At 50.6% G+C, this 16,398-nt stretch overlaps 1 protein-coding gene across 1 annotated transcript; it reads right to left on the reverse strand.

Annotated features, from left to right (window-relative positions):
- Positions 1-5,788: 5,788 nt before the first annotated feature.
- Positions 5,789-14,385, reverse strand: LOC134511580 (sentrin-specific protease 2-like). The gene is made up of 10 exons (XM_063325784.1): positions 14,247-14,385; positions 14,041-14,098; positions 11,986-12,049; positions 11,167-11,316; positions 9,696-9,827; positions 9,078-9,281; positions 8,879-8,958; positions 7,688-7,772; positions 6,885-6,980; positions 5,789-6,445 (listed from the first exon to the last, which is right to left on the reverse strand). The coding sequence occupies exons 2-10, from the start codon at positions 14,046-14,048 to the stop codon at positions 6,383-6,385; spliced, it is 882 nt and encodes a 293-aa protein (XP_063181854.1). The 5' UTR covers positions 14,049-14,098; positions 14,247-14,385; the 3' UTR covers positions 5,789-6,382.
- Positions 14,386-16,398: the final 2,013 nt, after the last annotated feature.

Here is a 16,398-nt window from a genome sequence, read left to right on the forward strand (position 1 = left end):
ATGGGCTGTGCCTCGTCCCTGGTCTGCGGCAGGTCGACCTCCATGGGCTCTACCTTGTCCCTCTTGTGCGGCAGGTCGACCTCCATGGGCTTGACTTGCCCGCCATGGCTGCTGCTGCTGGTGTCCAGCCACTTGCGCTTGTGGGTGTGTTTGGGCATCCTCAGGGCTTCCAAGGAGCCTCTTGTGGCTGGACCCACCCAATGTGGGCACTCGTCCCACCCAGTGTGGGCACTCGTCCCTCTTTGCCGCCTCCTCCTCTCCCAAGCAGGCTTGGATTGAGAAGCTCTGTCTGCTGAGCGAGCCGTGGGCCAGCCGCAGAGGTGCCTGCTTGCCTAACGGCAGGCCAGTGACGTCACCAACAGCCGCTGGTGTGGCTGGGAGGGCGGCCCAGGAGGCCCTGAAGGCCCCTTTTGCTTGCCAGAGAGCAAGGCTTTTCCTGGGGCAGCAGAACTGTCCTGCAGCTGCCCTCGTGTGCCCTGGGCTCCAGCCCCCTCCTCCTGCCAGGCCTGGGGTCCCCTCAAGGCCACAGTGGCCACAGGAGGGCCATTTTCTGCCATTTGCTCTGTGTCCTTTTGCAAAAGGGCAGAGCATGGTGGAAGAATTGCAGGCCAGATGTAGCCTGGAAAGCCCAATTCCTCTTCTCCCCTGTTGCACTTGCCAGAAGTTGTTGCTTGAAACTGGAAATGATGTTCTTCACCAGCTGTAAAGCAATCCTTCTTCACAAGTGCCACCTGGAAAGAGAAACATCCCAGATGTCTCCCCCAGCAGTGCTCTCTGTCCCTGGCCTGGGCCAATTGTGTCGAAAGGATTAAATAGTTTCATTTCTGTGGCTGCTCATTTCTTGATCTCTTCACCCCCCAGCCCACCCCCCACCCCCCTTCTGCCCTCTCTTTGTCTGAAAAAAGCAGGAGCTCCCTTGATTGTGGTCGGTGGCCTTGTGCAAAACATCTGGCCAATGTTTTCAAAGCACACCTTGAGTGTAAGGAGCTCTTGAATGTACTTGCTTCCTTCTTCTGTGGTGCTGCAGAGCTGTCTGTGAAAGGCAGGAGGAGAGGTGGGCAGGTGGGTGTGTGCAGAGGCCCATGTTTAGGTGTGCTTGCCCAGCAGGTGGTTGCCAGAGCAGTGGTGGCCCCTGAGCTCTAGGAGATGTCTGGAATGGATGTCTGAAAGCCTGGTGCCTTGAGTGGGCTTTCTTGACTTGAAAGGCAGTTGGTAGCTGAACGTCTGTGCAAAGCTTTGGAGGTTGTCAGGGAAGTGTTGCAAAAGTATTTGAGAGCCGCTGTGGTCAAGGTTTTCTCTAAGCGTGATCCATGGAAGCATTTCCTAGAGAAGTCTTTAGAGCATCTCCAGTCTCTGGAGCCTTTGTCTGTGATGCGCTTGATTTGTGCAGGTGATTTTCCCAGTTGCTGCTGGGGCAAGGAGTTGGGTGGAAACTGCAGTGAAAAGCTTTCAGTCTCGCTGAGAGAAATGGAAATAACTGATGTGCTTTCTTCCACTGCAGGGCAGGAAGAGAGGGCCCAGGGCCAGGAAGGGGGTGTTGCCTATTTGTTGGTTCTAGGTGGCTGCTTTTTCAGCACTTGCTGTAGCGTGTCTGTTGGAGGATGGCAGATTGGATGGATCCTTGGTTTCATTCCTCTCAGAGTAACTCTTTTCAACTCCCCTTGTGCTTTTTGTCTCAAAGGATTGCCAGGTGGGACATGCATGGCTTGCTCTGCGTGGCAGTGAAGTGCAGCCCCCAGAACTGCCTCCCAACCTCCTTTGGTCCTGCCTGGCAGTGGAAGCCCATCAAATGGAGTGCAGCTAAGAGTGATGTGGAGTGCCCTGCTTCCAGCGGGGAGAGCAAGGCTGCTGCTGAAGGGCCAAGCTGTCAGGCTGATGGCAGAGCCAAGGAGCAGAAAGGAAGGATTCCCAAAATGCCAGAGTGCCCCCTTCAGCGTGGATGGCTAGAGCTTTGCAATGGGTGAGCCTGATTTCCTTCCTCTTCTTCCCTTCCCTGTCTCCCTCCTCCTTCCTTCCTTCCTCTCTTTCCTTTCCTCCTCTTGGCAGGAAGGAGAGGGAAGAGACAGCTGTTGACAGCTGCCTTCTCTCAAGAGATGCCTTTCAACTGTGGAGATGCCCTGCAGCTCTTGTTGGGGTTTGTGTTGCATTCTGCCTCCTGTATTTTCTTCCGCCCCAGAAACTTGCCTTTGCTAGGCAGCCACTCTCAATCCTTTTGCTGGGTTTCGGTACGAGTTGCCTGCGCACTTTGGTTTTGGAGCCTTCCGTCAGGCAATCGTAGGCATGAGGATGGCAGGTTTTCAAGTTGCCAGCTGCGCTTGCTTGGGACGAGCCCAGAACATAACCCTTGGGAGCCTTGGCTTTGTTTCCAAGCTTTCTTGGTTGCCTTAGCACGTGTTTTGCACTTTTCTGTCAGCCTTTGCCATTTCTGCGTTTGCGTCAAAGCATCTGTAAGGGTTCTTGTTGCCTCTCCAAGAGAAAAAGTCAAACTGGTGGGGCAGGGAAGGAAGGCAGGGAATGGGTTCAAGCTGCATTAGGGTAGGTTTAGGCTGGACATTAGGAAAAAATTCTTCAGAGAAAGAGTGGTCAGACACTGGAATAGGGTGCCCAGGGAGGTGGTGGAGTCACCATCCCTGAATGTGTTTGACTCGTTTAGATTTGGTGTTAAGGGATATGGTGTAAGGGAGAACTGTGTAGAGTGGAGTTGATGGTTGGACTCGATGATCCCCAGGGTCTTTTCCAAGCTAAATGATTCTATGATTTTATGTGAGGAGGGACGAGGAGTTTTGGGACTGGTTGTTGGAGCAGTTTGGAGAGTGCAGTTTGTTGTTTGTGTGCAGTGTCTTAGGGCAAAGTGAGGCTTGCCAAAGGGGCAGGTGTCTGTGTGTTGTTCCAAGAGCCTTGCTGTGCCCGAGTGAAACTGGGAGGATTCCCTGCGCAGGCTGCTCTGCCCCGACTGCCTGTCTCCCTGGGCTCCATTCCGTCTGCCCCTCTAGATGTTAGAAAGCAAGGCAGCTTCCATCCCATTTTACTTTTTCGTTGAAATCCAAGAGAAAAAAGATGGCTAATGTCTGTGTAACCATATGTTACAGATATGTATGTGTAACAATCCATGGATACAAAATGCCCTTGAGTACCTTTCAGGTGAGAGCGATTCTACTTCCTTGCCCTTGTGAAATGAGGAAAGTTGTGCTTTGTCCGAGTGTGCTTGGGTCACAGTTTCACCAACTAAGGATGGCGACAAGCTTGTGATTGGTGTGGGAGGAAGTTCTTGTTTCTTGATTGCTCTGCTCTGTGGAAAACTTGTTTTGCAATCCTTCACATGGTGGAAACATTAAACTTGCTGGGAAAACCTGGGAGGTGGAAATGTATGTTTGGCTGAAATCTCTTCCTGGAGGCACGTGTTCATGTGCATGTAGCGTTTTTAAGGTGAAAGTGCCAGGGAAATGCTGCTTTTCAAAGGTCTTTGTGTGATGGGAAGTGGCAGTCCCTGTGCAGGTTAAGCTGCCCCGTGCTCCCTTTGGAACTCCCTGTCCTAATCTCTCTCCCTCTCAGCACCATTATCTGTCTGGTTTTCCAGGCTGTGAAGTGAAACTCTCAAGTTCTGGGAGCTTTTTGCGCTCTTTCTTGATTGCAGAGTGGTGTTTTAGCTTGAGAGCTGTGTGGTCTCTGTCTGCTCTGCCTGAAAATGCACGTGAAAGGAGTCTGCCTGGTTTGTACGCCTATGGGTGAGGTGGCCAGCTGGCCCTTTCGGTGGGGTGGCTGGTGGTGGATGGCCAGAGTGATGGTCATCAGGAATTCCTGCTGTTGGTACTTGCCCTGTATCTGCTTGGGTCCAGGGGTGGAGATGGTGATTTCTGTGGCATCTCTGGAGTCTGGCTCTTGCCGCGAGACCTTTGATGTTGCAGGGGTGGGCTGCTGTAAGCTAAGTTCAGTATGTTCAGTTTGAAACCATTCCCTCTCATCCCATGGCTCCCCTCCCTGATCCAGAGCCCCTCCCCAGCTCTCCTGGAGCCCCTTTAGGGACTGGAAGGGGCTCTAAGGTCTCCCCGGAGCCTTCTCCAGGCTGAACACCCCCAACTCTTGGCAGCATCACAAATGTGCGAAGCCTGATGATGTGTGTGTCCCCCTGGCCCTGCCGAGGGCAGCAGGGCATTACTCACACTGCACACGCGCTTGCCCATCAGCACGGGAAAGAGCAAGCTCGTCACCTCCAAAAGGCCATTTCCTAAGGAGAAGCGAGGCCCAGCTCCCACCCAACTGCTCATGCAGAGCACAGTGTGAACAGGCTGTTCCTCCCCAGGGGCTGGTCTCAGAGAACCTCCTGGGGGCACAAGGACGCGAGCCCCAGCTGAAGGGCCGGAGCCCAGGAGGTGACCCTGTAGACAGAGGGGACGGGGGCTGGTACGCATACAATTTCCCCACCGCCTCATACACAGAGGCTTTCAGCCGCCACAAGCGCTGCCAAGCGACCAGCAGCAGGGATCCCCTGACGGGGTTTACTCCACACCAGTCCTTCGCGGGTTGCGTAGAGGACAGAGAAGGCACCAGGTAACGTGTTCACAGCAGCATCACCCTGCTCCTTTCATCACACCCCCAAAGACCCCTCTGCTTAATGGGGATGTCCCAGGAGGACCTGGGTAGTGTCCTTACACCACCCGCCCCTCTGCAGGGCTTCTTTTCTTGTTGGCTGGGGGGTTTTCCCTCAAAAAAACCTAATTCTGCTTTTGTAATCAGCAGAGCACAGGGTCAGCCTCAAAACTGCAGCCCCCAGATGGCGAGAACTGAAGGGAAGAGGAAAGGACACTTGAAGCATTCAGCCACCAGGTCCTAGCGGTAATAAACAGCTAAAATCTTCCACGTCCTCAGGGATCCCGGGAAAATGAAATATCTCCTGGAGGGACAAACCACGACACATTGCCTTTGTAATAGTTCTTCCTTTGGAGAACCTCCTCTGATTTTGGGACGGATTCAGCTCATCAGTTTGAAAGCAGAGAGCGATGCGGCTGCTGACCCGCACCACAGCCAAACCACCGCATCAGCCGGCCCAGGAGAGCAGACCTTCAGGCGAGGAGCAGCACCGGGAAGGCTGATCCCACCCACGGTGACAGAGGGGATGGCCCCAAAATCACCAGCTTTCCCCCAAAGCTGAGGAGAGGAGAGACCGCATCACCGGGAAGGAATCGCCTCCCATGATGGTAACTGCCATTACAAAAACAACACCACACGGTTATTTATACAAGCATTCCAACACGGGGCTTCCAAACCAGCTGTTGGGCAATTTTTCCTCTGCGATGGTCAAGGAAAGACCTGAAATCCCACTCCAGCTCTGGAGTGTAAGCTAGAGGGGGGAAAAAAAAAAAAGAAAGGAAGGGGGAAACACCATGTTTAAACTGATCTAGCTGGGTCTGAGTGTAACAGAGCGAGGATCGACACAAGCTCTTCATTGGGCAGATGCCCGGAGGCAGCGCCTGCGGCACAGCAGCAATAATCTCCTACTTGGCTGTTACTGGGATTCTCGGTGCTGAACAACGTCCTGGTTGTCCCTTCAGGATTTTGGGACAATCGCTTGGAGGTTTTGGTGCTCTGACACCCAGCCTGGCCAGAGTCGTCTTCCTCCAGAGACTGTGAGTGAGCTAAAACCCACAGTGATACGTCAACCTCTTTTTCAATGACAAAAAAAAAAAAATCACTCTCATTACCAGATCAAGTTTCATTCCAGTAAGGCTCTTCAAATAATTTAAATATTTATTTTAATAAAAAGAAATAAATACTTATCTTTTCACATTATAAAAATCCCTGGAGACAGCAAAAAAACAAACCAACCCCAACCACAGGGGGTTCTCTTGCAAATCAAAAGATGGTAAATGCTTTCTGTTGATGGTCATCACAAATCCGGTTGTAGGAATCAAGTAGGTGGTAGATTATTCCAGAAACAGAAGAAAACTCTCTTGGAGGAAACAGTAGTTCAGCACCTTGTTGTTGGGAAGATAAGTTCAGCTCACACAACTGTGACCACCACCAGATGAGTCCCATTTGTCCACAAGGTGGCCACGTGCGCTGCAAGGTGTGAGCAGCCCTCTCTGTGATGGCAGTTCTCAGCATTTGTTCTTAACCTTCCCTTGGCCAGGTGACACCAACCTTTCTGTCTTGCACTTAAGGTGTATTAGCTAATTTCAAAGAGAGTTACTGTCTCCAAAATAGGGGCAGGCGGGAGGGTGGGGGGAAAGAACAATCTTAACCACTACTTCTTAACCTACAGAGAAAAATTTTTTTCTTAACCTACAGAGAAAAATTTCTAATACCAATAAGGTATTAGTAAAGTAACTAGAAGAAGAGCTGGTCATCCAAAGGTGATCCCAGGGTTACTCCTGTCGTGCATGTCTCACAGCAGCTCTTGATGGAGTATTTCCCACACCATCTTCTTGCGGAAGTATGGCATGTGAGTCTGAAAAGAAGAGAAAATCCATGAAATACACCTCATGGCAGAAAGAGACACAAAATACCAATAAACACCCAGTTAATTCTTTACTGTGAAGTTCCTTTTAAGAACTGTCAACACTTGCCCTTCGGGTACAGCCTGGCTTTCACCCACACAGCTCCTAAGAGGGTGACATGGCACCAAAACCAGATCTCCTTGACTACACAACAGCTTAAAGCACTTTCATAGAAGAGCACTGCCTTGGAAAAGAACCAGTGTCTTCATTGGTCAGAGGCTGAGACCCATTTCTCCCAAAGATCCAAAGGCCAGATCCCACAAACCCACTGGCTGCGGTATCTCACCCAAGAGGGATCTCACTGGGAGCAGATACCTCAGCCGCTGCGTAACTTCCCTGGCTCTTGGCTCTGTGCGGAAGAGGCTGGAGCTGTTTAGAACCTTCACTCACCTGTGTAAAGGTCATCAGTTTGTCTCTGCAGATGTAATCTGCGTATTTGCAGGTAAAAACGCCGCAGTCGCTTCCATTCGATTGCTGAGGGATTTCCTAACGAATGCAAAGAAGATGGAGAATTTGCCTCTATCTTCAAGGAAAAGCAACTTGGAAGTAGCACCCATTACCAAAAATACCCTAAGCAGACACTCCTGAACTTGCACCATCCCCAGTAACCGCTCCCCAACACAAGGAACACACCCCAGGAACTGCACATCATCCCTCCCCTGGGCTTCCTACGCTGGGATGTTACAATCCAAATTCCTCGCAGGCTGATAAGGGACAGCAGGCTTCCTCCCTGCCAGGTGTCTTGAGGTTTGTACAGTATCTTTCTGAAGTGATGTTCCTTAAATCGAGTCTTTAGGTGCTGCTTTTCATTATTAACTTGTTGAGAAACATCAGCTCAACCCCTTGCTTTGTCACATGACAGGTTTTGTGCTGCAAGCCAGAAGCCTACGTTCTCTGACAACTGCTAAAGAGACTTTAAATTGGACTTGTGAAATGGGGGCAAAGCCAAATTCACCTTCACGTGGCAGAGGAATTAAAAAAAAACAACCCAAGAAAGTATTCAGCCAGCAAGGAGAGGCATTGCTCAAAGGTTTCATCCCAGCCTGGTTTCCTAGTCCTCTTGCAGCCCGATGTGGTGCCATAAGAAGATGCTTATGGCTGTTCTCTAAAGTCCTGGCCTTATGAGAAAGCATTAAGAGCTCTGTGACAAGGAGTTCTAGTTCACATTTCAAGTGCAAGTAGTGTTCGCTTACATGTGGCTCCATGCTGTGAATAGTCCACTCTGAAGCATTCAGCTTCACATTTCTTTTTTCGCGGCTTTCTTCTTGCAGGTATTTGCTGTTTAAAACAAAAGAAAAATCACTCTTCATCACTGTAATTTAGGCCGAGAAAAAAAGAGCTGCTGAAAGATCCCAGGAAGACGAATGGCAGGAGAGTAAAGTGTCAGAGGATCCTCACAGCAGCTGATTGGGAGGAAAAATCCAAGTCTTAAATTTACAAACACTGTGAGAGTCTGTGAGTTAATGACCAGCAATGAGACCAACAATTCCAACAGAGGCTTCCACAAAAGCCTAAGTTCATTGCTTAGTAGAGGTCAAAAAAACCCAAATGACATGTTTTCAGAGGAAGAACAGAAAAACCAAGCAAGGAACCCTCATGTCGTCATTCCACCCTGTGCCTGAATCCCACAGACTGCGTGCACCTCTGGAAGAACAAATACAAAAGCTTTTGGGCCAGTACCTCTGTCCGAGGAAGTTTCCAGGCCACCACTTGCTGGAAAAAAGGACCGGATGCAGACCTGTTCTTATACCCTTTCCCAGGCAGCTGCTGTTAACTGGTCAGGAGAGCACCGCACTAAACCAACGCTTGGTTTCTCTCTGTGGGGCCGCTCTCCTTGCTCTTGGGCTACAAAGCTGTTGCATTAAGGGTTTTTACTCCTTCTGCATCAGTGGCAGAGACTTCTAAGGATGCCTGCTGGCACAACATGAAAACCTGTTCCCGTTCCATTGGAGAGGTGTGCGTGCCAGCCGACACAGCTGGAAAAGCTTGCTACACGGTACCTGTCTTGAGCGAGAATGTCAGAATGACAAAGAACACCCAGTGGCATCTTGAAACACTTCTTCCCTGAAACGCTTCCCTTTCGTCAACAGCCCGGTTTTATCGATCACTAATGCAGTTGGTGCCCATGTGCCACGGGGCTACCATGTCTTTGTCTGGGATATAGGGGGAAGGTGGCAGAAGCCAGGCACCCAAGACACTGGGTGGAGGGGACGACGTGAGACTAGGTAAGGAGTCACTGTCAGACAACTCACAGCAAGCGAATCCAGGATTTCTGGTTCATTATCTACGAGAAATGGGAAAACTTGCAGTCGTGTCACAGGGGCAAAATCCAAAAACCTTCTCCTAATTCACAACACAACAGCAGTGACTGAGCAGTTACTTACAGCAGAGTCTCACAAATCTGGTCCCCTTCTTGTCCCAGCGAGTCAAAGTACTTGACCGTCTTCTTTCTGGTGTTTATGACCTGTTATTAAAAGGTGACTGTTAGACAAAGTGCAACCCTGTGCTGCACAAACCTCCGTGACTTTTCTCGCTACATTTTTCTCCCCACCCAATTCTAAAGAACAAGCCCGTTTGACTCACCGCTAGTGTCCAGTGCAAGCGCAAGTTAATGGGCACTAAGATGATGTCCTTCTGGAAGAGATCCACGTGCCTGGTCCATCTTCCTACTGCTTTGTAGCCCCCAGAAGTTAGTTTTTGGTAAAATAAATAACAAAAAGCATGGACTGATGGATACCCTTCCTGCTTGCTTCTTTCCATGACAAGACCCATGTAGAATTTAATGACCTGTACCATAAAGATTAAGCTTGAGATGTAAAATAAGACACTAGCTTACCAAATGAAAAGCACAGCAATGTGTCTTTTCTGGCCACCCTTAAGTACGCAGCTGAGAGAACTCCAGCCTCAGCTGTCAGCTTTTGTTGTGAGAATTTCACACTTGGTTACATCTGCAGGTTGATAAAAACACCTGCCACCCACTCCAATAACCTAGACTAACTCCTGGAAGCTGCACAAGACAAGAAGTAAAGGAACTTCCAGAAGCACTGGACCCTTAAGTACCTAAAATAAGAAGTGTGCAGAGATTTCTGGGCTCTGCAGTGCAGCTCATCAAATAACTTTGCAAAGACTTCTGTACACGGTGAAGGGATATTTTGAAATAAACGCTCCATTAGAAGATCCCTGTGCTGCAGCTAGTTTTACCTCATCGTTTAGCCAGCAAAGGTTCCTTAGGGTGCGGATGTCCTCGCGAGTCACCCTTAGTTTGAAGGCACTGCTCATGACCTCATCTGGCTCACCTTTGCCTAATGCGGCAATGACCTCTCTCTCCATGGCCTGAAATGAACAATTAAATGGGGAAGGACTTGTGAAACAGAGCATCGAGCATGCCAACCTGTGGGCAGCTTTCAACTCAAACACAGCCTGGAAATGAAGCTCAGGTGACAGAGCAACTGGCTTTGCTGGGTTTCGGCTAAGGTAGCAATCGCCCTTTTTTGTTGCTTGGTTGGTTTCAGCATCCTAACTTGGAACTTTAGGGCCCAGGTTTGCCTCCATTTGTTTTCGCCAAGGAAGCTGAGATAAAACGCAGGGACTAGCAAACACACAGCAAACGCCTTTCCCATGTGATGCTGCAGCCCTCGCAACGCTGAGGTTTAAGCCAACCACAGCAGGCATTCTCCATGCCAAGGCAGCTGAGTCAGGAGCCTGAAAGAATGTGAGGGTGGGGGAACTTCAAGGGACCTGAAGTACCAGCAAAGGGGGAAACTGAGGCAGCTACACTGGCGTCAGGCAATTGGGAGTCCATGTTGTGCATGCAACTGGTTGCAATTTGGACGTTTCCATCTAAGTCTGCTTAAGGAACGCAAATAAACCACTAGGTCTGTTGGTATAAAATACTCTGAACTGCAATAGCATCTTCTTCTCGGTTGAAGGTGGGCTAGCAGGATAAGAAAACCCCTGGTTTTCCTTGTACTGAGCATCACCCCACAGACTTTGTAACCTCTGGACTTGCTAGCCCTTTCCAAGTCAATCCTCTGTAGGCAAAAAAGGGGGCGCTCAGTTAGACTGCAACTCCCAAGAACAAAAGCAGTCAAAATTCAGACAAGCAGGGGAACCTGAACTCCCCTTCCCTGTTGCATAGCGTAACTAAGTGAACTCCTGTGACCACTGCTACACGCAGCGCAACCATGCCCAGTGCGCATCCACAGGTCGGTGAGATCTTAAGGACGTACGCACGCAAGATGCTCAGGTCCCCCACAAGCAAGGCAACACCATGGATCAGTAAAAGCTTCTCTTTCAAGTTCTATCTTCATGGTAGGACAGGTTGAGAGGCAGATCTCATATAACTGTAGGAATCAGGTTAGCACTGCTCTGGGAGACTGTTGTTAAACCTGGACTCATTTTTGCCCGAGTAACAGAAGCCCCACAAACCCTTAGGTTAGAGCACAACTCAAGGAGTGCGTGGAGCATAAGATGCTTAAATCCTGTAAATCCTTCACACCAGCTTTAGTGCTGACCTCTGCACTGGGAAGTCACAGCTGCAGACACTCCCTGACAGGTTAAACCCAAGTTCTTCAGATTTCAAAAAGCCTTAAGAACCACCTATAACAAATGGGGTTCCTTGCAGCTGTTTCACAGCCTTCAGTTTTGTCCAACAGCCTGTCAGCTACGGTACCTCTGTGAGTGGAGTAAAGCCGCCTGCTCTTTTTTGCAGCCTTGGGAGTTTCTTTTCTTGCATATCAAGGGCAGGTGACTTTTTGGCCCCAGCAGGTGCCAGAGGTACTGGGGATAACACATCTTCTGAGATCTGACCTCCATGCTGTTCCTGTTAGACAAAAGGACGTCAAGCTAGCAATCCAGCACAGATTTTTTTTGCTAGGGGATAGTACAGAAAACCTTGCTCATGTCTAAAACTGGAAGGGCTTTTGTACACACAGCCAACCAGCAAACTCCAAAGGTACTTTTTGTCGAGGACTGCATTCCAACTGCACACCCATGAAGTGCTGCACTCAAACTAAACGGAGGCAAGAGAGCCAGAAAGTTAGTTTGCCTTGGAGCAGCATTAAGAACCCCAGCAAAGCCTCCACGTGTAGGCAGCAAGTTGAGATTGAGATGAATATTTCTGATTTCCATGACTAAAATTTAATTTTGATCTCAATCCTGACCAGGGATGAAAGTCAAAGAGATGTACTTCCTATCTCACAAAACAAGACACGACTAAAGACACCACAGGCCAGCTTTGCAGGTCAACTAAGCCTGTGCAGTAAAGGCTTTGAGGCTGTACCCAGCACATTAAAGGGGAAGGAGAAAAATAGCAGGAAACCCTTTGTGATAGTGCTACTCAACAAATCATGTTCCCGCTTTCCTTGGGGAAAACAGCCTGGACAAACAGAGATATTGTTGAGTAAGTACTGAAAGTGAGGAGCGCAAAAATTTCTCATCACCAATAGCTGAATTTTCCTAAAACCCAAACTAATGAATAACACAAGCTTACCCCTGCAACAGCTTGTTTCTCTGCTGCGTCCTGTTCCAGAGACTCTTCTGCTGGTGGGGAGCCCCTGCGAGGAGAGGGGGAGAGAAAGAGAGAGAGCAGTGAGCTGCGTACCTGTACTGTCCCACGGAATTCTCAAGAATTCACCTTCGGGATAAGAAATGCTTTTTCAAGGCTCCTGCTGACTGGAGCCTCGGTTGCACACGTGTGACAACATCCTCTCAGCTTCCAGCACGATTCCTTCGGAGCAGCAAGACTGGGATAGAATGAAGCGCTGGGAGCTTTGTAAATTCCTTCCCATCTACCCGTGCAAGACTCCTTTGGTTTCTCTTGATCAGTTTCATTCTTTGGAAAACAGGGAAGCAACCAGCACTTCCTCTGTCAAGTGCTCTGGGATCTACCGGGGATAAATGCTGCATGCTAGGTGTTATACTGCAAGGTATAACATGAACGTCTGCAACTATACCTGCAGCCAAATAGAGTTAGCTTACGGAAACTAAGACCAGCACAGGGAACTACAAATGGGACACCTACAGGATATTTACTTGCCTTCTGTAGGCTAGTCAAGAGAGTGACTGTCCCCATTTGGAGAGGGGCACAGAGTCTAGTTGGAGACCAGTGACGAGTGGTGTTCCCCAGGGGTCAGTACTGGGTCCAGTCCTGTTCAATATATTCATCAATGACCTGGATGAGGGGATAGAGTGCACCCTCAGCAAGTTTGCTGATGACACCAAGCTGGGTGGGGTGGCTGACACACCGGAAGGCTGTGCCACCATACAGAGAGACCTGGACAGGTTGGAGATCTGGGCAGAGAGAAACCTTATGAAGTTCAACAAGGGCAAGTGTAGGGTGCTGCACCTGGGGAGGAACAACCCCATGCACCAGTACAGGTTGGGTGCTGACCTGCTGGAGAGCAGCTCTGTGGAAAGAGACCTGGGAGTCCTGGTGGACAACAGGATGACCATGAGTCAGCAATGTGCCCTTGTGGCCAAGAAGGCCAATGGCATCCTGGGGTGCATCAAGAAGAGTGTGGCCAGCAGGTCAAGGGAGGTCATCCTCCCCCTCTACTCTGCCTTGGTGAGGCCGCACCTGGAGTACTGTGTCCAGTTCTGGGCTCCCCGGTTCAAGAGGGACAGGGAACTGCTGGAAAGGGTGCAGCAGAGAGCTACAAAGATGATTAGGGGACTGGAACACCTCTCTTATGAGGAAAGGCTGAGGGATTTGGGTCTCTTCAGTCTGGAGAAAAGATGTCTGAGGGGTGACCTTATCAACACTTATAAATACTTAAAGGGTGGGTGTCAGGAGGATGGGGCCAGGCTCTTTTCAGTGGTGCCCGGGGACAGGACAAGAGGCAATGGGCATAAACTTGAACATAGGAAGTTCCACCTAAACATGAGGAGGAACTTCTTTACCCTGAGGGTGGCAGAGCACTGGAACCGGCTGCCCAGAGAGGTGGTGGAGTCTCCAACTCTGGAGACATTCAAAACCCACCTGGACGTGTTCCTGTGTAACCTGCTCTAGGTGACCCTGCTCTGGCAGGGGGGTTGGACTAGATGATCTCCAGAGGTCCCTTCCAACCCTATGATTCTATGATTCTATGATCAGTAAAACCACGCAGACTCTGAAGAGCAAACACATACACAGACATTAAAGTTGTCTGTATACATGTGCCTTCTTCAAAAACAAGAATTTGCCTTGTCACCAAAGACCCCCTTTTCCAGGAGGGAGACCTACAACAGACTCTCACGGTATTCTCCACTTTCAGTCCAGCATGGTAAGAGAAGGCATCACAAGCTTTGTCAAATGACTTCCCTTGGTAGTTAAAGCCACAAAAAAAGGCAATAAAACATTTTTTACTTGAACCCATCCTACTCTATCAGTTCCTTTCTCTCCTTCTCTCCCCTCAAGCTTAGGTGAACCACTGACAATTTAAGCACAGAACAGTGCCGCACAGCTAAATGGCACGCTAGAATTTCAAGCGGGGAGAAGAATAGGGACGGAAAGAGACACACACACAGAGCCAAAAGAAACAAGAACCATGATTAAAAGAGACTCTACCTGGTCATAAGATCTCCCTGAGACGGCTCTGGGCAGCAAACGTCTAGCCATTTGATATCTGCACAGAAAAGCAGCAGTATTAAAAAAATAAGTCAACTTTGAATTTTACTTTTCAAGTCAAAACAAGTACAGAAGCCAGAGTTTTCTAAGGTAGGTGAAACCTAAGAAAAATCAGGCATATTAAATACTTCTGTAACGTGCGATACCTGTCCTTCTCTTTTTTGCTGCAGTCTCGGCAGGATCGTCCGCAGGTGTACAAATGCTGAGGAAAGAACACACAGAACAGTGGTTTGAAACTTCCTTAAGCTTCTGCCAGGCTGACTTCCCTTCACAGGACCCAAACTTCCAAAGTTACTCTTCATAGCCCAAAGGTTTCCCCCTCCGAGCGCCCCTGGCATCATCTCAGGCACACACACGCAACTGCCACCGCTGAGCATCCCCCAGCAACACCCCCCAACCTCTCCCAGGCAACAGACCGCTCACACAGAGCTAATTATCCCACTACAGCACATTAGGCCTCTCTGCCTCATTCTGTTAACACTCTCTAACCTTTGACATTTGTTCCCATCACCAAAAACTTGCGGAAGTTAATATGTCATGTTTCCCTCTTTCCTCAAGGAAAGGAGCATACCAGCAATTCCTAAGCCATCCGAATTCATCAGTCACTACACCGAGTTGCAAAGAAAAGACTAAGTAGGACAGGAAATGAAAGGTGGGAAAGCAACTCATGCATACGCCCACTTCAATAACTCACGGCTAAAGCAGTGCCCGTGAACCAGGTCTTGAAATGATTCTCGGCTGCACCCTTTCTTATTAAGCGTAACTCCAAATACTAGATCAGTTGATAACAACGATAAAATCCAGTACAACTTTTTACTTTGGGAATGGAGCACAAAGGTTGTTCCCAGTTGGGTTTTTCCTCTGCTTGCCTCCCAAAATGCCATGACAGACGGCAAGGATTCTTGCAAGAATTCTTTGGTCTTTCTTACACAAAATAATTTCTTTTAAACTGTTATGTCCCCGAACCCTGCCGGAATCCCTGTGAGCCCATGCCGAGCCCTGGCGCCCCGCAGGGGGGGCTCTGGGCAGGCAGAGACGCTGAGCCCAGCCCAGCAGCGTGGCGGGAACCCCAGGGCGAGACACCCCACTGCGCCCCAGCCCACAGAGCGGCTAACGGCTCAAGCCCCTCAGGCCGAGGTGGTGGGGCCGAGGCTCCCGCTCCCCGCAAGCAGGCCCTGGGGGGGTTCCGCAGCCCCCAGAGCCGGGGCAGGCCGCAGGCGACGGGCTTGGACGATGGGGCGGGACGAGGCCCTTGGGCAGCCCGGAGGCGGCAGGGCGGCTCGCTGACCTGGGCGGCGGCCTCTTGGGCGGCGGCGAGATCCTCGGGCGGCACGGGGCGGCGGCGAGGAGGGCGCCGAGGGCCCCCAGCAGCCATGGCGACAGAGGCCTCGCGCCCGCCCGCGGCGGAAGGGCGTCCGCCCCGCGCGCCCGGCACCGCCTCCCTATTGGCTGCCGGGGACCGCCCCCGGCCCCGCGAAATGGAGGGGAGGGACGGGGAGGCGGCGGGGTGCGCGCATGCGCGGTGCGCGCATGCGCGGTGCCATCTTGGCGCTGCCTGAGGGAGGCGGTAGCGGCCGCCCAGCCCTCCGCCGCCTCCTCGCGGCTTGGGCCGGGCCTGTGCCGGCCCGCCCCCGTCCAGGTGAGGAGCTTTCCCTCCCAGAAAGCCCCGAGCCGAGGCCTGGAGGGACGTGGAGAGGGACGGGCCGTCTCCCTTTAGGGAAAGGCCCCGTAGAGGCCGGAGGGGAGGCCGCAGGGGCACAACAGAGGCCGGAGGGACCTCGCGGGGGACCCACAGAGGCTCGTGGGGGCCCTGTGGAGGACCCAGAGGATGGAGAAGCCGTTCTGCCTCCCGCAGGATGGAGGCGTGTTGGAGTGGGAGACGGACCCGGACTAACGATGGAGTCTCAGTATGAGTATGATCGTTCTCCCTTTATTCAAGTTTTCACAGAGGATATATAGACAGGCAATAAGAGGATGCGCTAGCGGCAGCTATATGATTGGCTTACAGTCTCTGTTCACGCACTGTCCATGCAGTTCATTCACAGATCAGGTTGGTTACAAGACTTCACATAGTAAATTACTTAGTCATTAGCACAACATGTTTTCTACCTTCTCAGTTCCCGTTTTTCCCATGTACTAATTCCATCTTCTACCACCTGTTTTGCTCTTAATCTAATCTCTCATAGTAGGGAGGCTGGCTCACGTGACCATTTTCTCTCAGACACATTCCTACAATACCCCCTTTTTCTTCTTGAGCCAGCCAGACCTTATGCATGGCATTTTCTATCATGTCAGTCA

This window comes from Chroicocephalus ridibundus, chromosome 2 (genome assembly GCF_963924245.1).
Source record: "Chroicocephalus ridibundus chromosome 2, bChrRid1.1, whole genome shotgun sequence".
In the NCBI taxonomy this organism is placed as follows: Eukaryota; Metazoa; Chordata; class Aves; order Charadriiformes; family Laridae; genus Chroicocephalus; species Chroicocephalus ridibundus.